A 15,929-nucleotide genomic window follows, 5' to 3' on the forward strand; every position below is an offset into this window, starting at 1 on the left:
TGCAGCTGCCCAGTTGTAAACATCTCATGTGGGGTGCTCCATCTTCAGCTCTGCTAGCGCTGAACTTTATCTCGCAGCTACACTTAGAGGCAGGAAATTTGATTTGTTCCCACTTAAATCCTTTAGGAGCTTGTACTGTTTCATGTAGTAAATATCAAAATGGAAAAAGAAATTCTTGATTCCGTTGTCAAGAGGAGGAAGAGAATGCAAAAATCAAAACGGTATTATGGAAGCCCAGAGCAGGCAATTTTTAAAGGGAGGACAGTAAGACGGCTTGTCAGGAAACATGGGTAGGAGGGCATAGAGTTAGGTAGAAAAGATGCAGAGAAGATCTGGATCTGCTGTAACTGAGAGAGAAGAGAAAGGAAACTGATACTTCCATGTAGATCAGTTGAGCAATTAAAGAAAACTTGATTTTGGCACTCCTTCACTAAAGACTTTTATGCAATTCAGATTACGTGCTCCAACTTTTCTATTGCTGAGTCTCTAAGAGAATAACTGAACTTGCTTACTAACTGAAAATAGTATCTTAACAATCTCACAATTTATCAATATTCATTAGATAAGCATAGCTCGTATTCTGCCAGATGCAGCACCCTGTTTGTTGTGTGTGATCAGCATGCATGGATCAATTACTAAAAGCAGAGATATTTTACTATGCCTCGTTCTTCCATTGTATATAGATCTTGTGTGTATGTATATTTATAATACATAATTATATATAATATAGATTGTTGAACTTTGCTTTACAGCTAGCATTGTGACTTTATTCCAAAGTTTCATGTCCAGAAAAAATTCTATAAGCCGATGAATGCCTGTAGGTTCTCATGCGGAGATGAATTTTGAGTAATTTTTGTAGTTGTTCTTTAGAATTGTGCAAATTAAATCATAATTAAGTATGAATAATGTAAATGTGTGTTCTGTAGTGATTTTTGCTAATTTATTTTTTCATGTGTGTTTTAATCAGAAGCAGTAGAAACTTTATTGCATAGACACCAGCACTGCCTTCAGCATCTGTTCTGATGGAACAGTGTCCCAGGCTTTTCCTTGCATCTCATAGTAGTTGTTCAAGCTGTGTTTTGATGTTGGGAGTTTCTCTTCAGGCCTGTGGGGAACCTTAGTGAACTGACCGTGATAATAATTGCCTGTGACTGTGGAAACTTAAGTCTAGTGACTAAGGAACCACCACTTCAATATAAATTCCTAATTTATTGCTGCTTAAGAATTATCTTTGTCTTATAAAATATAATTTAAGTGAAAAGCGCTATGTTGAATGTAATGCAGGAGACTATGAAATAAATATAATGGGATTCATTTGTGAGACCTTATAGCAGCGTTCCAGTACCTAAAGAGGAGCCTATAGGAAGGCTGCAGAGGCACTCTTTATCAGGGAAGGTAGCAATAAGACATGGGGTAATGGCTTTAAATTAAAAGAAATCTGACAGATTTAGGTGAGACATTAGGAGGAAATCTGTATTCAGAGGGTGGTGAAGTATGGGAACAGGCTGCTCAGAGAAGCTGTGGTTGCCCCATCTCTGGAGGCATTCAAGACTGGGTTGGATGGGGCCTTGGGCAGCCTGATCTTGAGGGTGACAAATCTGCCAGTGGCAGGGATTTGGAACTGGATGATGTTTAAGGTTTTTTTCCAATCCAAACCATTCTGAAATTCTAACAGGGCTCCTACTGCCTACCATTTGAGAAGAAGGCAGCTTAAATACAGGAATTGACTTTGCTTTTAATTACTGGTGATGCATTATTTATTAACTTACAGTGCCTTACAATAATGAAGGATGAACCTTGAGAGCAGAGATTGTAACATGTTTATTTGGGGATAGAAATTTAGCTCCAGAAGGTTACTAGTAAGGATATCCTTCTCCCTTATCTGCTCCTTGTAGATAAAAGCTGTCATTTTATGAGGGGAAACGTTCATATTCATCTATCCAATCTTCTTCTGCCATTTAATAATCTATTAGGAAAAGATTTCATAGGAACAGTAAAAATATCACAACCTACATCACAAATGTAATCACAAACAAGAAACTACAGCAGATTTGTTCTGGTGGCTAAAAACTTAAGCTTCTTGAAGAATAATTATTATTTGGTGCTTCATAACTATTTTTCTGAACAGTATTTTAAAATAAATAGGTGTTTTAAAAAAGGAAAAAAAACAAGATGCCTTGTTCTAAAGAAGTGTGTATGAATGGTGCTTGGTTATTTCTGTCTTTCAACAGGCAATATTCTTTCTGGTTGTGAGGATTTTGCCCTCCTTTTTTTTCTGTGGAGAAAGTGATAAATTCAGGGAGAGTGCTAGAGATCATGAGCATTACTTATTTTGACAGACAAAAATCACTGAAATAGTAGCTTATGAGGTACGCCTATAAAGAAAGCTAAGAATCTCTGCTTGGTATTAATCTTCAACACTTCAAAAAATGAAAATAGTTTTGCTTCAGAATGAAGGAGAGACCCTTTTCTCTTAAATTTCAGATGCATCATTCCTTCATTTGATTTTTCATTTCAGTTTGTTTGCTCAGAGACGAGTTGACTTAGCAAATGTCTTTGCAGATTGATTGATAGAGGGAAGATAGAACGGAGAAGGTCTGATAAGATTGTAGTTGGTATGTTCAAGGTAAGGATTTTACGGGGTACAGAAAGGTTCTTTTGCCCTGAGTGTCTGTCTTATTGATAGTTATCTTCCTGTGATGTGCCTGGATTGACTTGTCAGTAACTTGTCTTCTCTGCTCTGATCCACTTTCATTTGTTCAGTTCCTTAATAACATCTAGCTTTTCATACTTCTCCTTGCAAACAGATATAAAATGAATAGCTATAGCTTTCTGTTCTAAATGAATAGAAGAAACTATAAAGATTCTATATTTAATTCTCCTATTATTAATGATGTAATGCCTAAAAGACCTAAAATTATCCCAGAATGTATCTGAAAAATCCATTCTAAATTAATATAGCAAGTTGGCCTTGGCTGCTAGTGGGGTAAACAGCATCTGTATTATTCCTGACTAATGTTCATCCTCCTGATTTCACAGGCCTTTCTTGACGGATTTCACGGCTATCACTTCTGTTGCTTTAACATCTTTACCACCAATGTTTGATTTAAAACTACTTTGAAAAAGAAATATTTCACTGTCCCAATCTCAAATAGGAATTTGTTTTAACTAGTGAACTAGGAAATTAATCCAAGTTGTCTAGTTTCATTAACCAAGGCATGTGATATTGCACACTACTATTAAAAGTGACAGTTTAAATGGTTTCAATGTTACCGGTTGAATATTTTGAGAAATAAGAGATAATTTCCAGAGAGATTTATTCCAATGAAATTTGAGCATCCAGCTGGAGGTCTGGCACATCTGGTTTACCTAGAAGCTTTTTCAAGGTCTTTCTCTTTGATCACATTAGTAGCCTTGCTAAAGGTAAGATCATCAAAACTTGATCCCAAGAATATGAATTTAAAATACCATAGTGTGTCTATGGGATATTAGTTATTAAAAGAGATATTAGTTTATGTAGATAAAAATGTAAGTTTGTTTATGCTCTTTCTTCTCTAGGTTCTTGTATTTTCAAGGCATCATGCTCTAGAGACAGAACAGGTTACCCAGGACCATGTCCAGGCATGTTCTGAAAATCTCCAGGGATGAGATTCTGTGCAGCTTGTTTTAGTGTTTGATTATCTGCACAGCACATAAGTATTTCCTGGTGTTCAGAGGGAACTTCCTGTGCTAGAGCTTGTGCCCGTTACCTCTTGTCCTGGCAATGGGCATGGATAATGAAGCCTGGCTCCATCCTTTTTACATCTTCCCTTTAGGTATTTGCACACATTGATTAGATCCTCCTTGGGACTTCCACAGGCTGGCCAGTTCCAGTTCTCTCAGACTTTCCTCATATGAGAGATGTTCCAGTCCCATGATCATCTTGGTTGTCCCTTGCTAAGCTCTCTCCCAGATGTCTGTATCTCTTGTACTGCGCAGACAAAAACTAGACCCAGCGCTCCTGATGTGCCCTCATCAGTGCTGAGCAGAAGAGGTAAAAGATCACCTCTCAACCTGGGGCCAATGCTGCTCCTAATGCAGACCAGGATACCATTAGCCTTCTTTGCTGCAGGAACACATTGCAGGTTCATGTTCAACTTCATGTCCACCAGATCTCCCAGGTCTTTTTCTAGAAAGCTGCTTTCTGCAGTTAGTTTCCAGTAAATGCTGGTCCTCAGGCACTTCTGCCATTCAAATGTAATTGAGAGTCGCTTTGCAATGACATAATCCTCAGCACTCATAGGTACATCCCATGAGGGTTCATGGGCATGTATATTTCCTTTTCTTTCTTTCTTTTTTTCTTTCTTTCTTTCTTTTTTTTTTTTTAAGTATTCCATGCCCTGATCCTCTTCCACCACGGGCATGTCTTCCTTGCTCTGGACTTTCCCTCTTGGTCTCAGGGTCTTTGGATTTCTGAAGGCCAGTCTTACTAGCAACAGCTGAGACAAAGAAAGCAGTCAGCCTTTTCCTGTCCTGGGACAACAGGGCCAAAGTCACATTCAGCAGCAGGCCTACATTTTCCGTAGTCTTCCTTTTACTACTTATATACCTACAGAAGTCCTTCTTCTTGCCCATTACATCCATTGTCTGATTCAGTTCAGCTTAGTGGATGTTGTGCAAGACTGAGAGCATCAAAATGCCAGTGTCATCCTTCTTGTGTCTTCAGGCATAAGCTGTTTGTACAGATGGCTGTCTTCTGTGTTTGTCCAGCATTGATTAGTGCAAACATATAGAAGACAAAATAACATTACATACATAATTAGAGGTTTAAATATTGTGGTTGTATCTTGAAGTATTCTTTGTAGAGGACATCAGTGTAATTTCTTACCTGAAATTCGCACTGTTAGTATAGGCTGCCGCTAATGCAATGAGTATTTCCATAGTACTGTTTGGTATAAACTGTCCATTGTTTTGGGTGAATTACTTTTTTTAATTGAGTTTCTGTTCTTGATGCTATTTGATCTACATTTATTAAATATATTTTAAACTGCACGTAATAGATAGGCCTCCACTTATATTAGAATGTATATTGGTGCTAGCTTTCCTGCCTTAAGACTTGTCCTACCCTCTGTTCGTGATGACCCAGAGTAAGGGAGTAGCATAGTCTTTCCTCTTCTTGTTTCCATCGTGACATTAGCAACTGTTGTAATTTAGGACAGTTCTGCTTGCAATTGTTCTCTCCTCTGATATCAGCAAAAACTTATGATCAAGCCTTTTTTTCCCCTGAACATTTGTCTCTGAAATAAGCTAGGTACTATTTTTATTCCACTGTTTCTGAAAAACGGTTGTATTCACCTGCACTCTGCTGTGAATGGTCCTCTTGCAAGAGTGACCTCATTCAAAAACATACCTTTTCAATGTGCGTTTCTACACTTCAGTTTCTTTTTGGGAAGGCTCTTCTTCAAATAGGCTGAGTATGAACACTTTTGGAGAAAGTGAAAGAGTGATAGCTTCAGTTGTAGTTCATTTGAGTTTTATTATAGAGGAGTGGGAAAGGAAAGGAAGGTATGTACCAATCAGCACATTGATTGGTGGTTGCTGGAACTGCAAAGTGGTTTTGAACAATGTCTTTGTCTGGAGCAAGCAAATGCATGGATATGTATTTCACGCTCCGCATAGGTGCTTCAAATTGTTTTCATAGCTGTTCTGAAAATAAGCAATTTTAGCTTTGTTTGTTTGATATGTACTGGAAAAAAAGTTATTTTAGAAAGCAGTATGTGGGATGCAACACAAACCAATGAATTTTATCTGCTGATTTCAGTCTGTCATGCTGTCTTCTTTTGTGCTATTCATCAAAGAGTAACTCTAAGATGCTGTCATTTCATTTTAATTGAATAGGGAAAACATCTCGTGGTTTGGAAACTGGGAATTTTAATGATCTATATGATACACAGATATTGCTTCAAGGTGTAATGGTTCTCATTACTGAGTGTATTCCAGTGTATCTTTAATTTGGCTAGGGGTATATATGATTTGAGAATGAGCATGTTAATGATAAAGGTATGTGTGTACATATACGTATACATACACATATATATGAATTAACAACTATATTTATATTTAAATATATAAATAATCTATTTTATTTTTGCCCCACGATAGAGAATTACCACTGGTCATTGACATGCATAAGGACTGATTTATCCAGTCTCAGCAAAGTACAGCGGCATCATGCTAGACTTGTACTACTGCATTTCTATTGTAGCGAGGATTGCTGCTGCCCTGCTGGAAAGTGTTTTCTTAATGTTTAGGTCTATCATAGTAATAAATACTCAGTAAATCATATTGGTTTTTAGCCTGTGTCTGTTATTGTGTCTGTCACAGTTTAGCATATAAATGTCATGATTTGCAGTGCTATCAAGGGCTTTCCCATGGCTAAATGTTCAAAGTATCCTGCAGCATTATCAGTACACTTAAACCTAAATCATTAAGAACTTAAATACAGCTTACCTATGGTTCTTACTTATGTATAAAGAGGCAATTTTAGGGCTGTTTCTGTTATTGAATAGAGGAGCTAGCTCATTTATGGCTATAAATTCTGTAAGATTACCCAATGACACTCCAGACAGGCATGTTTTTTAAGGGGTTTCTCACCAGAAGGAATTTTGAGAGTGTAGACTCAGTGTTTCCTGGACCTTAAATGTGTGTTTGGGGATTAGAGGAGCTGGCTGTCCCTGTGGATGGCTCTGAGATGGCTGAAGAATCCATAAGCAATTGCAGACTGACTCTACTGGTAAGGTTGCTAGGGAGAAGATAGCCTTAACTTCATCTTTCAATCTCAGAAGGTTTGATATTGAGACAAAACAAACAAACAAAAAATGCACTGCAATAGGATGTTAGCTGACTTATCAGAATTTAGATCCCAAGATTTTTCACTCAAGTGTTTGATTTATAGTGCTGGAAATTCTCCTGGGCCCTGTCAGCAGCAAAGGCTGCCTCACAGCATTACTTAAGCATTCAAATGGAAGTAATTATGTTTTCATGATTTCTAAATTAGTTCAGCAGAATTATCTGTAACTTTCACAAGGGAAATGCTTTTTATTATGTCAACAAAATTTTGGTTGTGTTAGGTAAAAAAATTATTTCGCTGTCTCATTTTCGGCTGGCCTTCATTAAGTATTTCTTTCGTACTTGATTAAGTAGATTGACTTAATTTCTTGATTTTTTTTATTTTTTATTAAAGTCCCCAGTTTAGTTTTTTAAAATGTCTTTAGCATTGCAAATAATGAGATAGAATTAGAATCTTTTCAGCAAACAGGTTGTTGATTTTTTTTATCATTTTATGTATATATTTGATCTTGCTGGTCATGGTTTTCATCTGTGAAAAGCTATTTTACTACAAAACAGACGGTATTGTTTAATCTTAACCAGTTCTAGTATAAATATTAGGCTACTTTATAGTTGGAGTCACTCTTGTGCTTTATCAAAAATTAAGATTAAACAGGGAAGAAGAGTATAAACAAAGAAAATCATTGAAATATTCACTTTTTCTATGCTTACAAAAGACTGACTTTATAATTCTGCTGCTCAATTTCATTCCAACTCATTTTTTCATTTGCTTTACTCGTAACTTGAATAGAAAAGATGTGAGATGTTCCAAAAATATGTCAACATAAATACTGTCAGGATTGTGCATGCTGGAGTAGTGTGGAAAAGGCACAAATATTCAAGTCATTGTATACAGTATTTGAAGATCACAAGTTCGTTATTTTTGTTGTTGGCAGTGGTTGGTTTGTTTTGTACTACTATCGCAGATGATACCTTCTGTTTGCATATAGCTCTCCTGCAGCTTGCTACCAAGCATTGGAATTGATCTTACATTACAAATTTAATTTCAGATAATTTAGCTGATAGAAGCCTTCCTATAGCTGAACAAAGATGTATTGCAAGCTGAATGCTCTTTGGAAATTGCAAGATCAAAATATTCCTACTTCTTTTGTGTCATTTCAATCTTACATTATTTTAAAGATCATTTTAATGAGATAAGGAGGAAAAATTAGCCAATGAAACACCGACTTTCTGTTTTAACTAAGATGTTTTAGGGCTGACTTTATCTAGTTGTATGGATGTTTGTTCCTTATGTATGATAATATTGCCATAAAACCTTCGAGACATTCAAGCATTCTTCAGTATCAGAAGTACAGTATAAATATACTATATCGTATAGTTTAAGTAGTCAGAACTAGTCAAATGTAGAAGGGACAAGAGAGGTCTCAAACCCTGAAGAAATACCCTGCAGATGTTTCTGGTTTACATCAAGAAAACAGCTTTTAGAAAAGCTAGTTGTATTCCAAAGATAGCCATCAGATAAAACAACAAATGGAATGTTAAAATACTGAATCTAAGGATGAGACAATCAGTTCTGTATGTTTTCTGGTACATAAGTATGTAAGACAAGAAGCAGGCAGTGAATGATTACTTATTTTTATTTATTTATTTCTTTACAAAATAGCCCAAGAGGCAATGGGGTTTCTAGGGAGTGGAACGTGTATTTTCTGGTCTCCTAGTACGTGGATCTGGGCTGAGCTACATATGCATCTAGGAGCACATCCCAACTGAGTTGTGTACGAGTATCAGATGTTTTTTAATGTAAATCATTCATTCATTTCCTTCTGTTTTCCCCATAAAGATGTTCGATGTAAAGCATGTACTGGAGAGAAACTTTCCTGTGTTCTTTATAAGCTTTGGTCTACAGAGTTCTCTCTCTTTCCTGGCTACCTTCTGTACGTAATTCACTAGATATACTTTGGGAACGCGTATTTGGATCAGTGCCTTAAATGAGCTAATAATGATGATACCTAAATTAACCATGCTAAGAGCTGAAGATTTGGCAAGTCCATTGCTTAAGTTATCTTGTGTATTCCTGCAAACGCAGGTTTATAGGGTGCTGTGTTAGGGCTGTGTAGGAATATGAAATTTGTGTAGCCCTTGAACAGTCAACTTGAGCAACTAGTTGTCCCCCTCCCCCCTGCTTTTGGGGATCTCAGCTGCAAAAGTTGCTACTTCCTGTAGTGTATTCAAATACTGTTAAGATTTCAGGCCTTTCTGAAACATTTGTTTCTGGATTAAAATTAGATGAAGAATGATCATCATATCGCTGTTTTAGAACTGGGATGTGAAAATGAACTATGTGATATTTTGTAGTACCTGATATGAGACAACTAGATTCTGCTGGCTTTTTTCGCTCTGTGTTGCACATTATACACTTAAGGTGACATCAGCTTAAGTTTCAACCTTGGATCTCTTTAAAGAGGTCAGCAAGCTTATAGGTAATGGTGGTATTACTGATACAGGCTTCCAAAAAGCTTTTAACTGGGTTCTTCTACAAAACCTTTCAGTGAAACTATTCTATTAGAATAGAAGTAACTTCGTAAATAGACAATTGTGTGAAATACATAAATTGTCAATATCCCCAAAAGCAGCCACTAGAGGAGAATCCTACAGAGATTTGTGTCTTTCAATGCATTTATAAATGACCAGGGTAGGAGAGAGAACAGTGACAAGAGAAAAGTTTGCATATGAAAGCTACTTTAGAATAACAAAGACAATGTTTAATTGTGAGGGCCTGCAGGATGACCATCACAATATTGCCAGCTGTGAGTAAGTGGGCAATAAAAGGGCAGGCAAATTTTAATGTAGAAAAACAATAGATTAATAGATAAAATAATGCGCACTGCATAAAATCTGAATTTCATGCTTGGAATGATAGGCTCAGAGCTTACTGTTAGCACTCTGCAGCAAGATCCTGAGGTTCATAATAATGTCAACTTTAAGCGCAGTGATGGTCAAAGAAGGCAAATGAAGTTTTAGGAATGGTTAAGAAAGAAGTTTAGTATAAATTAGATAATGCTGTTATGAATGAATTTATACATCTTGATTACTATGTGCCAGCTCTGCTCTCATTATCTTCAAAGAGTATAGAAAGAGGTTCAAAGAAGGATGACAAGGATAATCAAAGAAAGGGGAATGGTTTCTATGCAAGATTGACTGAATAATCTGGGACTTGTTAAAGTTAAAACAAAATTACTTTTGAGCATATAATAGAGGTCTGTGAAGTTGTGCATAATATGCAGGGTGTTTGGGTTCAATTTGTCACTAATTTGGTCATTAAAGGAAGACAAGTACAAAACAGACAAGTAGAAATTTTTTCTTAATGCTATCAGTAGTAAACTCGTGGATTTTCGTAGATTATACTATGTATCCTGAAAGTTTATATGGTTTTAGGGACAAAATGGACAAATATATGGACAAGAAGTGGACTGAGGATGGTTAAAGACATATTAATGTGCCCAGTTCAGGGAATTTTGTCATTTCATTTCTTGTTTAAATCATTTTTATCTGAATTCAAGCAATTTGTAAACAAGAGCATGCAATTTTATTTGGAGAAGTAAGTAACTATTTGAGCACTACATAGGAACTGTGTTGAAGAGTCAGGAGTGAAATGTAATTCCCCTGAGCATTTGAATTACCTGAGCTATTCAGCATTTCCTGTTCTTTTTCATTGCATTGACTCCTGTAACAAACGAGACAGGATGACTGTCTCCGGAACTGTTGTGTGCAAGCCTGATTCATCCCCCAGGAAACTCTGTCCTCTCCATTAAGGGAAGCAAGTGTGTCTCAGAAATGCACTAGATGAGCATACAATTAAATTGTGGTAAATGAAAGGACATTTGTAGTTATGCAGTCAAGTAAGGGTTTTTGGCTAGATTGATAGTCTGAATTACTTTTCAGCTAAATACAGGTGTTTAAGACATTTCTTCTAGTACTATAAACTGAAAAGCAGTTGAGGCAAATTGCAGGACTCACACTGAATGCAATATGGTTTCATTAGGATAAACTTTCTCTGGTGAAAGGGATAGCTGAACAGTCTGTTTTTTCTCATGTATTGTGTGTATACGTGAGAAAAGCTCTGTTTCTGGTCCAATTTCTCAGTGTTTTAAATTGCTGTCTTCATCTATGTAGATAATTCTTTTTTCATTTCCCTTTTAGAATGTGAACAGATGTTATCAAATTAAAGCTTGATGAGAATTTTCTAACTCAACTCCATCTTTTACTATATACAGTCTACAGAAAAAAAGCAAAGCAAACATGAAAAAAAAAACATAAATTCCCACCTGCGTCCCAAGTAAGGTAAATTTATTTCCTCTGGCCTCCCAGGAGGAACATATCAACTGTATCAACATACAGAGGAGGGAAACACATGAGGGCAAGCTTCCCTGGTAGCTGGGTCAAAACTACTTTCAAATGAATGAATAACAGCCAGTTCATAGTTAGATGTAAATTTAAGCCACTGGGTTTAACACCAACAGCCAAAGTTCTCAACTGAAATTTGAGAAACAAGTTTGTGTATGTGGCAGAATTATATTGTAATGTAAATAAATTGGTCATTTGGAAGGGCTTTAAATATAACATTTATTTCTTACTGAGATGTCTGATTGTTTTTGCACCATATAATCTTTTAAAACAGCAAAGCAAAAAAAGGCAAATTAAGTGTGGTTGTTAAGGAATGAAAAAAAAATGATGTTGGTGTCCTTACAGGTGACAAGTGCCAGCTCCCTGAAGAAGCCAGAGGAGCTGCTAGATGCTGTCAAATAGTGCTCTAGTTGGAAGCTTTAAGAAAGGTCCTTGATAGGGTTTGCATTCTCACCCCTCTGACACACACACACACCATTGGGTTAATCTTTTGCCTTCATCCTCCCTTGCATTGTCTCTGGGCACAAGAGATGAAACCCACTAGCACTTGTTGAATGTTTATGGAGACCAAACAGTGAATGTCAACACAGTGAGGCAATGGGTGGCACGTTTCAGCAGTGGCTAAAGCAATGTGAAAGACAAACCATGTTCTGGATGGCCATGCACAGCTGTCACACCATGAACTGAAGGGCATCTAGATCAGCTTATCTCCAGATTACAACCAGGGAGCTGTGTACAGAGCTGAATGCTAACTTCAATGCTTTGGAAACAATAGTGGCAACATTGGAATATTGCAGAGTTTGCTCTAGGTGAGTCCCACAAATGCTCACACAGGACCAGAAAGAAGACTGTATACAAGTTTGTCAGGACCTGTTGAACCAGTACAAGGCTGAAGGTGACAGTTTCTTGGATCACATCATTACCAGTGATGAGACCATGTATTACCACTATGAGCCAGAGTAAAAATGGCAGTCCATGGAGTGGTGACATGTGAATTCCCCTTCAAAGGAGAAGCTCAAGATTCAGTCTTCTGTGGGTAAAGAGATGTGCACTGCCTTTTGGGATAGGGTAAGGGTGATCCTTCTGGATTTCCTGGAACATGAACAAACCATCAACTCTGGCCACTGCATCACCAACGCCAACTAAGCTGAAGACTCAAACTTCCAGCCCAAAGAAGAAGACAACACTTCTCTTGCACCGCAGTAATGGAAGGCCCCATACTGGTTTGAAGACTATGAAGCACATTGCTAATGTTGGCTAGACTGTCTTACAATGCCCACTGTATAGGCTGGATTTGGTGCCTCTGACTTCCATCTGTTCAGGCCAATGAAAGATGGACTCCATGGGCAACATTTTTCTAGCAATGACACCGTCGTAGCAGCTGTGAAACAGTTGTTCACCTCCACTGGTGCAGATTTCTACAAGTGTAGCATGCAGGCTTTTGTTCATTGCTGGTGAAAATGCAAAGTTAGTGGTGGTGACTGTGTTGAAAAATAGGGTTTAGTAGCTGAGAATTTGCTCTATCAGCATGATTGTGCTCCTTGTAGCTCTTGTAGTCTCCATTGGAAATAAAGAGGAGGCATTACTTTTGGAGCAACCTACTTAGTGTAGGCATTCTTCCTTCATACTTCATTTTTCATTTCTGTGTTTTCCTTTTCATCATCCTCTACTCTTCTGTCAGTTTGTTTATTCTGGGCAGCCTGATGTTATATTGGTACATCTGTAGCAAAGACAGCTCTCTACTAAAGCCTTCTGAGAACCATTTTTTGTTGTTACTTGATGTTTGGAGTGGGACAAGAAGTTGGATGTGAAGACAATGTTGCATTTTGCTTCCTGCTCAGCAGTTTCTCTTATTGCCTTGCAAGAATAAAGAATGAAGTTAGTGGCTACTGCATAAATCTCCTGCTACAGCTGTTCTTCTCATTGCCACTGGGCAGTGCTACACTATTTCTGTGCTGCTGCATATTTTTCTGTACAGTTTAGCTGCAGGTTACATGAGAATGTGGACTATGGTGTGACCTCCGATGGAAATACAAATGTTAAAATTCTTGATCAGTTGTATGCTGTGATGTTGAACCTGTCTGAAAGTAATAGTGTTTTTTCAGAGTTTAATCATGTTTGTGCATTTAGTGAATTGAAAACAGTATGCCGTTAATTGAGATAATAAACTTACTTTTCTATTGTGGCATAAGCAGCGAATCCAAAGCAAGTCATGTGTATGAACAGTATGGAACTGCAATCCATTAGGTAATAAATATTCCATTCAGTCGTCAAGCCTTGTAGGAACTTCAGCTAAATGAAAAAGGCAGTGTGTCTTATATCAACACGCTTGCTACTGTGGGAATTCTGCAGAAATGAATGTTGTAAACATTTTTTCTTTCATTTTGACAGGTAATATTTGAAGCTGAAGTCTCAGATGGGAGAAATGGCTACATTGCCATTGATGACATCCAGGTTCTGAGTTACCCTTGTGGTAAGTAATGATTAAGAGCTGCATTTTTCTCTGTCTTTTCAGGACATATTTGATATTGCTGTGGCCTGCTGAGTTTTCATCACTTGATCGCTGATGTTCTTTGTTCTTTCAATAGCATTTTTTTTTTTTTGTAGCTTCTGGGGCCAAATGCTGTGTTGCAAGTGATTTACCTGGGTGAAATCTTTGTCTACTGGAAAAAGTATTGCATGGATATAAAAGCAGAAATACTTCATTGTCTTTAGCTGTCTTTTGTTAATATGTATGTCCACTATATCCACTGATTACAGAAATATGACATAGTTTTCCAGATTTCATGGCTTTGGTTTCTTTTTAAAGGCTTTTAGGTATTGAACTATTGATGGGAGCTCTGTTGCTATGGTTTGTTTTGTGAACAGAATTCAGGCATTTACATTTGCCTTTTTCTGCTTAACTCTGGGTAAAACTATGCACTTGCAAACACAAATTATGTTAATTCAGGTGTCATAGAAGTAAAAATTGTGAGGAAGAAATTATTACTGTGCATTTCTGACAACACTGTTGTTTTGTTGTTTTGTTACTTTGGCTCTATATACCACTTTTCTGATCTTTCCCTAGACAATTCATTTCTCAAATTTAATTTCACTGTAGTTTACCTCATGGCTGTTAATTTAATTACTTTCTGAAAAGACCACATCGCAACAAACTTCTTTCAAAATTTTTTAAAAGAGGATTGCAGTGGCAACCTCGCATCTTGTTTTCTTCTACCCACAACTCAGTGACGACCATAGCTCTCATAGGCTACCAAGCATAAAGGGGTATTTGTGTTATTTACCTCTTTATATTTCAGCCAGCCCAGCTGTCTGATCTCAGTAATCAGCAAAACTCTCTACAGCTTCAGTATCTGGCTTTGTATTTTTCTTTGCTTCTTTCTTTTTTCTTTTTATTTATTTTCTAATTGCAAAAAGGCTCTTTGGTGCAGTCATGACAGAAGATAATCAAAATCATACCCTTCTCAGATAAGCTGTTTTCCGTACAGATGTTCAAACATTTTTTCATTCTGATTTGATGGGTTTTTTTTTCCTGAGAGATTTTCTGGTGGTTTTTTATTATTTTTTTTAGCTAAATACAAAGAAATAACAGCTCAGCTACTGTTGAAATTGGTGGCTCTTGAGAAAGGAATGGGTGAGAGCTGTATAGTATACCCATTCCTCAAACATGTCTGTAAGCTTTCTTATGTCTAATAAATCCTTCAGGTGGTTGTGCCACAGAGCTTTCCTAGGGGCTTTGTCAGTAAGGGAAATAATTTTCCTGAATACTGAAATATTATGCTCAACAGCAAAAGTGATTTCATTTAGTAGAAGTATGGGGCTCAAAGTTATGTTGCAAATAATCTAGATAATACCTATGTTTTTACTTGAGCAGAATCCTTCTAATTGTCTTTTTCCCAGTATGACAGACATTATGCAATTGAAATTCATAGGGATAATTTTTGTAGTCTGCTACTGACATTCTGGCATTTGATCTGCTTTTCTTGGCTTTGATTCTTAAATTACTTTATTAGAACTCATGTATAAAATGAAGAGGAGAGAAAGGAAAGGTCTGAAAACATTCTTCTGGAGCTGAGATAAAACATTGTTTTCTTTCCTCTGTTTATGTTCTTCAGCTGAAGGTTTTTATAATATGCGTCTTCACAGAGACAATGTAACGACACCTTTTTTAGCAATAAACATTATTTGTAATTTTTGTTTTCCAATTCTGCAGATAAATCTCCACATTTCTTGAGGCTGGGGGATGTAGAGGTCAATGCAGGGCAGAATGCTACATTTCAGTGCATTGCTACAGGGAGAGATGCCGTGAATAACAAGTTATGGCTGCAGGTAAGGCCAACTCATCTAAGTCTATTTGCCTAGAGGACAAGATGCATTCTGGAAGGGAAATATTTAAATTCTTAAGTCTTTTTTTCTTTTACATGTGAAACATTTAGTTTAAGTAAGATGCTATATTGTTTAAATGGTGAAACTGGTAATCAATTTTGTAGTGTTAAAAAGCTTGGATTAGGACAATTTTATGGCCAATAGTAGAATGTTGTTCTTTAAGGTACTTTGATCTTCTCTACTTGTAAGTCAGCTCCATTTATTACCATGAAGTACGTGTAAGTACATATTCTCAAATTTAAAATAAGCTATTTTTCTTAGTGATTTCTGTGCATGGTCTTAAAAGACTAATAATGAAGATCATCAAGTAA

General features: G+C 36.8%; 1 protein-coding gene across 6 annotated transcripts in view; it reads left to right on the top strand.

The window, feature by feature from the left end:
• Positions 1–15,929, top strand: part of PTPRK (protein tyrosine phosphatase, receptor type K) — a 397,652-nt gene that overhangs the window by 167,333 nt on the left and 214,390 nt on the right. For all 6 annotated transcript variants that reach the window (XM_021390545.1, XM_021390547.1, XM_021390546.1 and 3 more), the window contains exons 4-5: positions 13,624–13,705; positions 15,446–15,561. In XM_021390545.1, coding sequence (XP_021246220.1) covers positions 13,624–13,705; positions 15,446–15,561 — 198 coding nt within the window. The remainder of the gene's footprint in view (positions 1–13,623; positions 13,706–15,445; positions 15,562–15,929) is intronic.

Source organism: Numida meleagris, chromosome 3, assembly GCF_002078875.1.
Source record: "Numida meleagris isolate 19003 breed g44 Domestic line chromosome 3, NumMel1.0, whole genome shotgun sequence".
Lineage (NCBI taxonomy): Eukaryota > Metazoa > Chordata > Aves > Galliformes > Numididae > Numida > Numida meleagris.